The 13007-nt window shown below is 41.0% G+C and overlaps 1 protein-coding gene across 1 annotated transcript in view; it reads left to right on the forward strand.

The window, feature by feature from the left end:
- pcsk7 (proprotein convertase subtilisin/kexin type 7) overlaps positions 1-8249 on the forward strand; it is a gene marked incomplete at its 3' end in the record, with an annotated part of 64933 nt that extends 56684 nt beyond the window's left edge. The window contains exons 15-18 of the mRNA XM_080429297.1: positions 12-114; positions 3602-3719; positions 5812-6027; positions 8214-8249. Coding sequence (XP_080285423.1) covers positions 12-114; positions 3602-3719; positions 5812-6027; positions 8214-8249 — 473 coding nt within the window. The remainder of the gene's footprint in view (positions 1-11; positions 115-3601; positions 3720-5811; positions 6028-8213) is intronic.
- Between the last annotated feature and the right edge of the window lie 4758 nt (positions 8250-13007).

Below are 13007 nucleotides of genomic sequence, written 5' to 3' on the forward strand. Positions count from 1 at the left end.
CTCCCTGGTAGAAGAGCCATCCTCTCAGTGTTCTCCGGTGGGCGTGTTGAAGCAGTGGAGACTCACCCTGTACGGATCCTCCTTCTCCCACACCGACGTCAAGGACAGGCAGAGGTCAGAGGTCAACCCCCCCCCCCTCACATCCTGCATGTTCATACATAGATTCAAGTTCTCTGTCGCCACGACTGATTTCAGTCATTTGGACAGTGGTGGAAAGTAACTAAGTACATTTACTGTACTTAAGTACAATTTTGAGGTATTTGTACTTTACTTGAGTATTTCCAATTTCCAATACTTTTACTTCTACTCCACTACATCTCAGAGGCAAATATTGTACTTTTACTCCACTACATTTACTTGAAAAAATTAGTTACTAGTTACTTTTCATATATAAATTATGATATAATGAAACACACATTAACTACTTTAAACCTATTTTAAACCTAGGCTATTTGAAAATAGCAGATCTACAAGCTCACAACGCGTCGCATCGCGACGCGTTGTGAGCTTGTAGATCGGCTATTTTCAAATATTTAGTACTTTTACTTTTGGTACTTTAAGTACATTTTGATGCCAATACTTTTGTACTTTTACTCAAGTAAGTTTTTTATTCTGGACTTTTACTTGTAACAGAGTATTTTTATATTGCAGTATTGGTACTTTTACTTAAGTATGGAATTTGAGTACTTTTTCCACCACTGCATAGATTCAAGTTCTCTGTCACCACGACTGATTTCAGTCATTTGGATTCCATAGAACAGTGATTCTCAAACTTTTTCAATGATATGTATTTGGCAGCGGACCCCCATCTAATTTTTTTTGTTCCAGGGACCCCCAGAAGCAGAAGAAGGTTTGAGTTACAAGTCTTTGCTTTAGAAATATATATATTCAAAGGTTTGCCCAAATTTTCACGATTTTTCAATAATAGCAGATCTACAAGCTCGTAGCGCGGCACTCGCTATGAGCTTGTAGATCTCCTATTTTTGAATAGCCAAAGTATAAAAGGTTAAAGTGGTTAAAATTATTGTGATGCTATATTAACAAGTTTTTCCTGGGGACCCCCTGGAACCCCCCAAGGACCCCTGGGGGTCCCCGGACCCCACTTTGAGAACCAATGCCATAGAAGACAAGATATTTAAAGGAGTAGCTCACCCCAAAAAAAGTGTTTTATAAGAGTCTCTTTGAGTCTCTACATCCGGTCATAAAATCTTTGGCTCAGGAATGCGGGGAAACATTTTTTATCTGAGAATTCAAGGCTTAATGGGGTTTGTAATTGATAGAAAATAAATCATTTTGGGGTGAACTACTCCTTTTAATTATTAAAGATTTGCCATCCCAAAATTTTGGAGCCACTAGAGGCGAAATGGTACACAAATCCTACAAATTGGTCTCCTAAGTGGGCTTCCGTCTGATCTCGCGAATGTCCGATGTTTACTGGTGCTATAGATCCCGCGAGAGAGTGTGTTGTTGGGACAGAAAAAGGTTGATAATAAAGTAGATGTTCTCCTAATTTGTCTCTCTGAAAAAAGCCATTTTAGTATGAAAATCTTGGGGGGATTGTGTGGCTTGTGACGATCGGGTCCAATATTTAGTTCAGTGACCATGTCGGGCTAAACTAACCCTAAAGGATGGTTCAGAAGCTGTGTTCACGTTCACACTTCCATTGGAAATAACAATAGACTCCAACATACTTCCGGTCTCCTAAAACGTGGTTCTCAACCTTTTCAGGACAAAATAATCATATTTGAACTGGGGACCCCCACCCTGACAAGCACTTGTAATATAGGAGTTGAGGCATTAGCGTACATTTAGTTTGACTCTGTTACACAGATAAATATTGTGAAAATGGCCGATCCACCTAAGTTCTATCTAAGTTCACAATGCGTTGCAAAGATTTTTTTTTGCCTCTTTCTTTACTCATTCACTGCCAAGAACAATTTCCGACGAGACGTCGTCCAAACGCCCACACTGCCAAGGTCGACTTATGACGACTTTTTGTTCCGCAGCCTGTGAATGATCCAAGCACCTACGAAGAAGAGTACACCCAGAAATCACGTGATCACAACTTTAAAAAAAGCTTGGCACCTTTCATGTTAAAGGATTTATAAAAGTAAAGTTTTCTCGGATTTCTGTTGTTTTCTAAGTGTTAAAAAAAAAGAGCCACATTCAAACGACCATAGCTCTGGAATGAAGGATTGCGGCCGGCCAATATTTTTTTTTCGATTCTACCGGACCCCTGTGCGTGTAATGAGCCAATCTCCGTGAGGACGGAGATCACGGAGAATATTCCATGATTTTTCAAAGGTACAGTAAAATTGCCGTTTTCGCTGGCAAGGGGAAGGTAGACAATGTTTTAACTCTGGCAGTCAATGAGTTAACACATTGACTGCCAAGGACACAGTAATATTGCGTCATTTGAAATCCAACGCTTCACTGCCAAGGACGGCATATTGCATCCATTAAAAAAAAAAATCACGTTTTTAGTGATTACGCTAGAGGGCGCTCTTCAGCAACCTATGGATGGATGCCTTGACTGTCAAAGAAGGATAGAACCGGAAATGACGTCATCCAAAAAAAAATCACCCCGTCCACTCCAATGTTATGAGATTTAGAAAAAACACATCTAGCTCGGATTTCTTCTCCCCAGACTGCGTTTTTTGTGTGAAAACGAGCCATATTCAACTGCCGATAACAACAGAACGGACGATCGCGGTTACAATGTTTTTGTCCCGGTGGAAAGCAGAGAGACTCGTCTCAACACAGAGACATCGTTTGTTTACATCCGGGTTGAAATAAAAGATCTGTGGATCGTCAAAAAGACTCAAAATAAGGTAAAACCGCTGGCAGTGGCGGATTAATCAATTAATTAATGAATACCTGGAAATTATTGTTATTAAAAAGTTCTTAAAAGTCCTTAAATTGTCATTTCGCTGTCATCATGGGGACCCCCCCGAAATCATGTGGGGACTCCTCTGGGGGTCCCGACCCACGGGTTGAGAACCACTGTCCTAAAAAGGCGGCCACCTACTACAGGAAGTACTGTAAACACGAGATGGCGTGTCATTTCTTTTTTTTGTCTTGGATAGCAGCCAGCATGTCTTCTATGGAAGCATGTTGTGCAGCGAAAATAGCCGATCTACAAGCTCTCAATGCGTCACAGACGCATTGAGAGCTTGTAGATCGGCTATTTCCAGTTATTATTTTCAGATTAGAGCATTTGAAGTGGTCAAACTAAGCAATATGTACTTCGGAAGCATTTTCCATAAAATCTTGTTTTGTTGGACACCTTTTAAGCATATTTTTATATTTGGGCTTGTTGGAAGGTGTCATATCTTTTCATTTTTAAATTTTTTTTAATTGAATTTTAATCACAACGCTTCACGTTACGGCACGTTGTGAGCTTGAAAGCTTTCCCCACAATAACAGAAAATACACTAGCATAGAGCCCTAAGGGATTCCAGTCAACCATATAGGGTTTAAGCGTTTTTTTCTTAATGTTTTTTGTCCAACCAAAGCAACAGCAAGATGGGCAGGACTTGACCATGGTTCTATCGAGTCAGAGTTGTTCTGCGTGATGATTGGCTGTGTGTTTGATTGACAGGTTGGTGGAAGAGGCTATGAGTGGCCAGTATTTGGACAATAGTTTCTCTCTGCCCTGCCCCCCCGGACTGGACGTCCCACCAGAGATAGTTAACCCATTCACATCCAACGCCCTCAAGGTATACACACACGCACACAGACACACACACACACACACACACACACACACACACACACACACACACACACACACACACACACACACACACACACACACACACACACACACACACACACACACACACACACACACACACACACACACCCACATACAGAGCCCATCGCCACTGTGCAGTGCCGGAACTTAAAGGAGCACTTCACCCATTTTCAACCTATCTTCATATAATTGGTCCTCACTAATGCTCATGATAATATGTGACACCATCTCTGTTGTACTCACTCTGTGTCTCAGAGGAGGGCTGTGGGACAGTTCAGAAACCTGCCTACCAGTGACATCCATTGGGATTGGGATGATGTCACTGGTAGGCGGGGTTCTTCAACTTCAAACTTGATTTTCCTTTTTGTTTGTGGTTTGTGGTTAAAACACATACAGTACATAAAATCACAATACATATATACAGTAGGCCTACCCAGATCACTATAAAAACTACTTAACTCATTCAGTGCCAATGAAATAAAAAAATATGTGCATACTGTGCCAGCAATTTTCTTACCTTTTTCAAGTAGTCACAGAATATTTATCTCCAGTATAATCGATCCCCTGATGGGTGCTAATCACTGAGGGTTGCACTGTGTGGTTTCACAAATGTCAACGAGGTCATCGCGACCTTGTTGACATTAATTGTCTGCCTTTGAAAATAACAAATGTCTGGTAGGGTAAGTGATATTTTATTTTGTGTGTTAAAGTTTTTTTTTTTCGTTTCTCACAAAGAACCAGGAGATAACACGATCCAAAGATTTGCTCCTCCATTCACTTCAACGTTAAGAAATAAACAGAGAAAAAAAAATCAAATTTTCCTGTGTTTTACCATGTCTTTTTGAGTGAAACATGCTATTTTCAAACAACAAATGTCAACGAGGTCACAATGACCTCGTTGACATTTGTGAAACCACACCTGAAAACCCTCAGTGATTAGCAACCATCAGGGGATCAATCATCCTGGAGAAGAATATTCTGTGACTACTTGAAAAGGTAAAAAAATAAATAAAATGCTGGCAGAGGCTGCAGCCTGTTTTAGAAAACCCCTGGCAGTGATATAAATTATATGGGGGGGGGCTCCGGCTCCAGCTCCACCTCCACCAGACCTAGGCGTTCAGCAGTCTGATGGAGGTAGGTACAAAGCTGGCTAAGCCCCTTTTGTTTACTGTCGAAGCCCTGTAAGGACGTCATGAGGGCATCAGTCTGTAATGGGTGTGAAGGGGGTGTGTGTTGTCCTCACTATTTGAGAGGCCTTCTTTACTGTCCGTATTCTTGTGGATGCTGCTGAGTGGCTCCTGGTTCTTCCCGATGATCTTAAAGGTTTCATGACATTCAGTTTTACAACACATTAAAAGTCTTTGTCATGGTCATTCAAACGTGTATTAAAAGTTTTAACTGGAAATTCCACTCCAGTGAGCCATTGCAGGTGTTTCTCTCTCACATTTCTAAAGCCTTTTCAACTGCAATGTCAAAAGTAATCTTTGCCTGCGGGTGTCGCTGTTGAGGGATTTTGCAACCCCCCCCCCCACCCAAAGGAAAAGATAGGGGAGGGGAGGGGCGGGGAGGAGAGGGGGCGGGATTAAGTGACCATGAAGTCAAGGGGTCAATACGTTTCAGCCTATTATTTTAAAAAAAAAACAGACCCCAGAAAATCCACTGAGTGTTCAAAGTTCAGTTATTTTGGGTGTAATTGCGGTCATAAAATCCCCCAAAAAAGTGAAAATGAATGTCATAGAACCTTTAACAACCCTGTCGAGAGGTTTCTGATTGGGGGGGGGGGGGGAAGCAGAGACGATGATTGACAGGCAAAATCCCTCAACAGTGAGGCAAATAGTTGTTTTCTTTCATTGCAACTGAAAAGGCCTCAGAACACAGAGAGAAAAAAAAAACCTGCCATGGCTCACTGGAGTGGATTTTTCAGTTAAAACCTTTTTAATACACGTTTGAAGGACCATGATAAAGACTTGTAACGTTTTGTAAAACAAGCATGTCATCATTGTCATGAAAAATAAATGAAAAAGTAATGTAAAGTTGGTTGTGTCGTCCTCTAGTTCCTGCTGCTGTTCGGATGCTTCGCTCTCTTCTGGTCTCTCTACTACACCCTGGAGGTCAGCCTGGCCCACCTGGAGCTGAGGGACCTGCTGTGTCTGCGCCGCCGCCGCGGCCGTGCGGGAGGGGGCGGGGGCTCCAACCACCACCCACGGGGCGGCCGGGGGAGGGGGGCCCGGGGGAGGGGTGGTGGAGCAGGAGGCGGGGGGGTGGAGGAGGTGCTGAGAGAGGAGGAAGAGGAGGAGGAGGAGGAGGCGGCGGCGAGGAGCACGGAGCTCCACACAGTGCTGGACTGTGAGGCCAAAGTGTCTCTCATCAACGGAGACAGATCCTCCACATAACACCGGCTGTCCTCGCGCACCTATGAGAGAGCCTGGGACTTTCTTTGGTGTTTGGCCCCAGGTCGGCGGGGTTTTGAGGTTAGGTTTTTTTAAGGCAGTGTTTCCCAAAACGGTGGGTCGGGACCCATTTGTGGGTCGCGGACCCATTTTTATGGGTCGCGACTCGCAAGTAAAATATCCCTTTTTTTTTTTTTACTTCTTCTTAAAAATATATATATTTCAAAAGACTTTCAATATTTTCACTAGTTTGGGTCCCGGGAAGACATCAAAAGTCTTTTGGGTCACGACCAAAAAAAGTTTGGGAACCAGTGGGTTAGATTTAGGCATATAACCACTCCTACCTGGGCGAAACACCAAAGAAAGAGTCCCATGAGAGCGTAGCAGTGGCGGACACTTTGTGGTTCTACAGATAGAAAGCCCGTTCATTTTGTTTTTTTTTCCATAGAGATTACGAAAATATTTATATTATTTTTTAAGCCTGGAACCAAGTCATGAAGTAATGACCATAAAACATTTGATTCTGTGTCAAAGAATATTTGAAAACTGCAAAAAAAAAGGGTATTTATTAAATATAATATATAATATAAGTAAATAGTAAACATTTTTGACACAGAATAAAATGTTTTATGGTCCTGATTCACCAGAATCCTGGATGGCTGAAAATCTGAAAATCTGAAAATCTCTTATGGGGGAAAAAAATAAATAGGCTTTCTATCTGTGGAACAACAAAATGGCCGCCACTGCTATGCTTCTCTATAGTACACTGTCTATGCTGTCATGGATTAATGGAGTATTTCACCCCCAAAATGACCTTTTTCCCCCTCTTTTAATTATTCACGCCATGAAGACTTGAAGTTTTGTTTTGTTTTGTTTTGTTTAGTTTTTGTCACATTCCTGAAATGAAGAATCCAAAAAATTTAAAGGAATTGGAAGAAAATAGGAATCCAAGCTTAACTCGTTCACTGCCAATGACGTCTTTTGATGGCTGTAAATCGAGTGCCCACAGTGCCAATGACGTCTTTTGACGTCTTGAAAAAAAAAGTTTTCTTTATTTTTTTATTTTTCACACAGAACCAGGAGATAACGTGGTCCAAAGATTTACTGTTCCATTCACTTCTTGCTTAAAGTATTTGGGAAATATTCTGAATCTCGGCTCCGGTGTTTTACCATGTTTTTTTGGCGAAGCTATTTTCAACTGGGTATAACAAGCTGGGAAACTGACAAACGGGAATCCCGATGACATTTTTTTTTCTTTTTTTCACGGAAGCAGTGAAACCCTCCGTGATTAGCAACCATCAGGGGATCGATCATACTGGAGATAAATAAGAAAATCGCAAAATCAGTGGCAGGCTGGGCTTTTTGGGCTATTTAGTGAATGGCGGATTGAATTTAGTGGATGATTTAATGGCTAAAACTCTTATCCAAAAATCTTTTATAAACTACAAAACGTTGCACTGAGAGAGTTGTTTGTTCTGAGTTTATGCATATTTCTTTCCGTAGTTTTGCTGTTATTATTAGCTTGGACCTGTATTTTCTTCCAATTCATCAAATATTATATATTATATATATTATATAAGATCCTTCATTCACGAATGTGACAAAAACAAAAAAAATATATAGAGAAAATAAAGTAATTTTGGGGGTTCGAAGTTCTCCTTTTAAGCCCGATTCATACTTAGTCGCACGGCGATGTCATGCGCCAAAAAACTGCAGACTTTACAAGCAAAAAAAAAAACGCGCCACGTCGCACCTGCTTTCTGAGCTTGTAGGTCTGTTGTTTTTTCCCGCATTGGCGCCTGTCGTGGGACTGTCGGATGGATCAGGTGTTATTCTCAGGCCTTTTTTCGGAACTTCCTCGTTTCCTTTGCCTGGCGGCTCCTCGATCGCGGCCGTCGCTGTCGTGGCGGAGGGGGTGGTGCACAAAGACGACTGCTGATTGGATGTGACTGTGAGAGACAGGACTCTTGATTGGTCTATTCTCTCTGCGCTTCCCAAAATATGTGGCCTTTTTTATCACATTATGGGTTTTAGTGTGTTCAGTGGTTCTCAAATTGTTGTTCCAGGACCCTTGTGGTTCCTCGAAGGAGGTTCCAAATTGACCCTTACAGGTCTGAGAGTGTACAAATCGGGTCCATTTGCTTCCATTTGTACACTCTCAGAGTCATGGGGGTCCTTGAAATGTAATAGTTTGAGAACCACTCCTATAACATGAATGGTTGATGAGAATGAGTACTACTGTTATATGACACGCACTGTGTGTGTGTGTGTGTGTGTGTGTGTGTGTGTGTGTGTGTGTGTGTGTGTGTGTGTGTGTGTGTGTGTGTGTGTGTGTGTGTGTGTGTGTGTGTGTGTGTGTGTGTGTGTGTGTGTGTTACTATACTTGTGATGGGGTTGTGAGGGGACTTTTCCTCGTCCTCACTAGAAAACAAAGTGTGTTTTATTATTTAAAAATCTTTAGAGATAGGTTTACAATTAGGAAAATATTCAGGTTAGACGTGTTAGAGGTTAGTGTTTTTTGAGGGTTTTAGCAGTAGATCTGCAATTTTTTGGGGGGCTTTAGGCTTAACGGTTAAAAATGGTATTCATAAAATCAACGCCCTAAAATGTTGACGTTCCTCACAAGTATAGTAATTCAAACGTGTGTGTGTGTGTTTGAGAGAGAGAGAGAGAGTTGTGTGCACCTTATGTACGGTATGGCAGACAAAAGGCCATTAAAATGCTCATTCCGACGTCTGTACATTCTTCGCGGTTCGGGACAGGATTTCTGAAACTATGGTTTCGGAGAGTCTGGACTCTGTAGTTTACATCAACCTCCCTTTCCAACGAACAATGTGGACGTGGAAAGGAGCATGCGTTGGGCTTACAGTGCCATGAAACACCAGGCTGATTTGGCTGGTTTTCCACTTCAGGTTAAAAACTAAAGCAGGGTAAAAACATGGCAGGCTAGATAACACAGACCTTATTCACCTTATTCCTGGCTTCCTCCAGGGCGTCGCCATTGCCTCTTACAGGGGCGCCGTTGAGTTTTTTTCTGTGTGCTGCTTCATTCAATGTCTGTTCACTTCCTCCCTAGTAGGCTACTGCAGGTGTGATGCAGGTAATCAGTGTGTTGCCAGATTTAGCAAAAGAAACAAGCGGCCAGGTCTATGAAAACAAGCCTAAAAGAAGCAACTAGGCTCAGTTTTACCACTTTACATCGGCTGTTTGAAAATAGCAGATCTACAAGCTCACAATGTGTCACGTTGTGAGCTTGTAGATCTGCTATTTTCATAAAAATATTGGGGAAAGGAAAATATGAATATTTTTGAAACATTTTAACAACACAAATCTTGTATGGGGGTCCCTGGCACCACATATTTTCAGATGGGGGTCTGCGACTCTGCGGACAAATACATGTTAATCTGGGGGACCTTGACATGAAAAAATAGTTCAAAAACATTAGAAAGCAAGCCCAATTAAGCAACTACACAAAAAAAAATGCCCCAAATTGCTTATTATAAGCAGATATGGTAACACTGGTAAACAGGAAATTCATTGATATGGGGCTCCCCTACTCCCCTACGCCCACAGTGGGCATAGCCAGGAATAAGGTGAATAGTACACAGTGATTTAAGCAACACAGCTGCAGCCTATCTAATGAATAATGGGTGTGTTAGATTGTAGGTGTGTCAATACTGTCTATCATGCACATTAGACCTTGGCTCTAGACACGCCTATGAAAATACAACACTCATTATTCATTTGCTTGGTGCAGCTGTGTCTGCCATGTTTGTAGTGTTTTGCCTGAACTGGGAAACAAACAACAAAATCAGCCTGGGGCTTTTCGTGCCCCTTTAATAAGTGGGCTGTTCATGAAAGACGGTTATTTCACTCCATGTTTTTTATCTTGCTAGTCTTTGTGTTTATTGTATATCGTCGCTGTCCAGGTGGAAACCAAGCAAAACCGTTACTTTTCAGGAAATGGGGGGAACAAAAGAAACTGTTCTTCAAAGAATCCAATGTAGTTATTATTTAGTCACATGCTCTTGTTAAAGGAGTAGTTCACCAAAAAATTACTTTTTTTGTTTTTGTCGCATTCCTAAGCCAATAATTTGATGACCGGCAGTCTCTCCGGTAGGAGACTCAATGAGACTCCATTGTGTCTCCTACCGGCTACATTAGCATCTTTCCGCCGGTCATCAAATTATTGGCTTAGGAATGAGACAAACAAAAAAATCGCGATGAATTAAAAAAAAATTGGCGAACTATCCCTTTAATACTTTTCATTGTTTCAATATTCATAAAAACCCTGCAGACACACTTAGACACGTCCAACCTGGCATCCCTCTTTTGGGCAAAACATTTGATAAAAATCAAAATGTTCTAAAATAGCCAATCTACAAGAACGTGTCACATGTGTGAGCGATGTGTGAGCTTGTAGATCGGCTATGTCCCCTACTTTTGCACGACTTTGTCATAGGACCAAGTATAAAATACTGCATTCAATTATAAAAAGAAACATAACAATATGAAACATGGAGATACCAGGTTTTCTGTCGGAACAGCGACGACATGCAGGTTATTTTTCTTTCAGTGCTTTAAAAATAACTTGAAGTGGGTTTTTCTACTGTTTGGGGGTTTGGACAGTTTTTTTTTTGTTTTTATTGTTAAATATATCTATACACAAAGTGTGCCTGTTGTACAGAGATATTATCTACACACTGAGTCCAGTGATTTCTATCAAGTTATTGAGGGCATTCAAGAGTAATTTTTTTTTATGTAAAACAAAAAAAAGAAATCTATTTGGTGTGTGAAGTTGGGAAGCTGTGTTTTGCTGTGCAAGTCACAGATGGGATTAAAAAGTGTCTTTTGAACTGTTTTTAAAATGAATTCAGAGTTCTTATTGCTGAGAATACCATACTAACACTGATGCTGTTTATTTCCAGTGGTGGAAAATGTCAAACATTTTGCAATGCAGAAATCTACTATAATATCCATCCATCCATCCATCTTCAACCGCTTATCCGGAGTCGGGTCACGGGGGAAACCGTTCTAGCAGAGAGCTCCAGACTTTCCTCTCCTGAGCAGCATTAGCCACTTCCACCTGGGGGATCCCGAGGAGTTCCCAGGCCAGTGGAGATGTAATCCCCCCCCATCTGGTCCTTGGTCTGCCCCGGGGTCTCCTCCCAGTGGGACGTGCAGCGAGGACCTCCCTATAGGGAGACGCTCGGGAGGCATCCGTACTAAAATGCCCGAACCACCTAAGCTGGCTCCTTTCCAAGCGAAGGAGCAGACTCTACTCCGAGTCTCTCTCGGGTGACCGAACTTCTCACCCTATCTCTTAACCCCTTAAGACCTGGAACGCATCTGTGTCATTTTTAGATTTGAGCTAAAGAAGCATTCTTTTACACTTAGGCTATTCAAAAATAGCAGATATACAAGCTCATAGCGCGGCACTCGGTGCCGCGCTATGAGCTTGTAGATCTGTTATTTTTAAAAAATCGAGAAAATTTGTGCAAATATTTGAATATATATATTTTTAAAGCGAACATTTGTGACTCAAATCTTTACCTCTGGGGGGTCCCTGGAACAACATATTTTGAGATAGGGGTCCACGGCCAAATACATATACATTTTGGGGTCCTTGACATTAAAAAGTTTGAGAACCACTGACATAGCAACATACGTTTTTTCGAAAAACTGTTAGACATTTTGTAGAATCGGAACCTCAGGCCTAAATGTCTGAGAAAACTCATTTTGGCCGCTTGTACCCGCAACCTTATTCTTTCGGTCATGACCCACACTTCATGACCATAGGTGAGAGTAGGAACGAAGATTGCTCGGTAGACCGAGAGCTTTGCCTTCTGGCTCAGCTCTCTTTTCGTCACCACAGTGCGGTACAGCGACTGCAATACCGCTCCTGCTGCTCCGATTATCCGGCTGATCTCCAGCTCCATCCTCCCCTCACTCGTGAACAAGACCCCGAGATACTTAAACTCCTTCACCTGGGGCAAAGCCTCATTCCCTACCCGGACTGCATCGGTTTCCTGCTGATACTAGAATATGTTACAAGTAAAAGTCCGGAATTAAAAATGTACTTGGGTAAAACTACAAAAGTATTGGTATAAAAAAGTACTTTAAGTACCAAAAGTAGAAAGTACTCATTATGCAGAATGTCCCATTTCAAAAGTTTTCAAATGTATACAAATCTTTTGAAAATAGCAGATCTACAAGCTCACAATGTGTAGATCGCTATTTTCAAATGGCCGTAATGTATGGTTCATGTATGTTTTTAAATAATTATTTAAATCTACAAAGTAACTAGTAACTAAAGTTTTCAAATAATTGTAGTGGAGTAAAAGTATATTTGCCTCTGAGATGTAGTGGAGTAGAAGTAAAAATACTGAAAATTGTAAATACTCCAGTAAAAAAATACCTCAAAATTGTACTTAGTTACTCCACCACTGTTTAGTTCATATATCATATATTTTTTTATTATACACTAAACGCTTATTTGAAAACTTAAGTTACTAGTTACTTTGTAGATTTTGATTATTATTACAAAACATACATTAACCACTACGTTTAGTGTATAACTAGTAACTAAAGTTTTCAAATAAGCGTTTAGTGTATTAACATACTCTACCATTACAGATTAGACAAAATTACATTTTATTCATATGAAAAAAGTTACATATTGCCTCATTAACAATGCTCATGGGCTATTAACCCATTAAGACCTGGAACGCATTGAGCTAAAAAGCATTATTTTACACTTTGTCTATTCAAAAATAGTGAAAATGTGTGCAAATCTTTGAATATATATCGTTTTAAAGCGAACATTTTTAACTCTATTCTTTACTTCTGGGGGTCCCTGG

Source organism: Gymnoscopelus braueri, assembly GCF_963280865.1.
Source record: "Gymnoscopelus braueri genome assembly, chromosome: 5".
NCBI lineage: Eukaryota > Metazoa > Chordata > Actinopteri > Myctophiformes > Myctophidae > Gymnoscopelus > Gymnoscopelus braueri.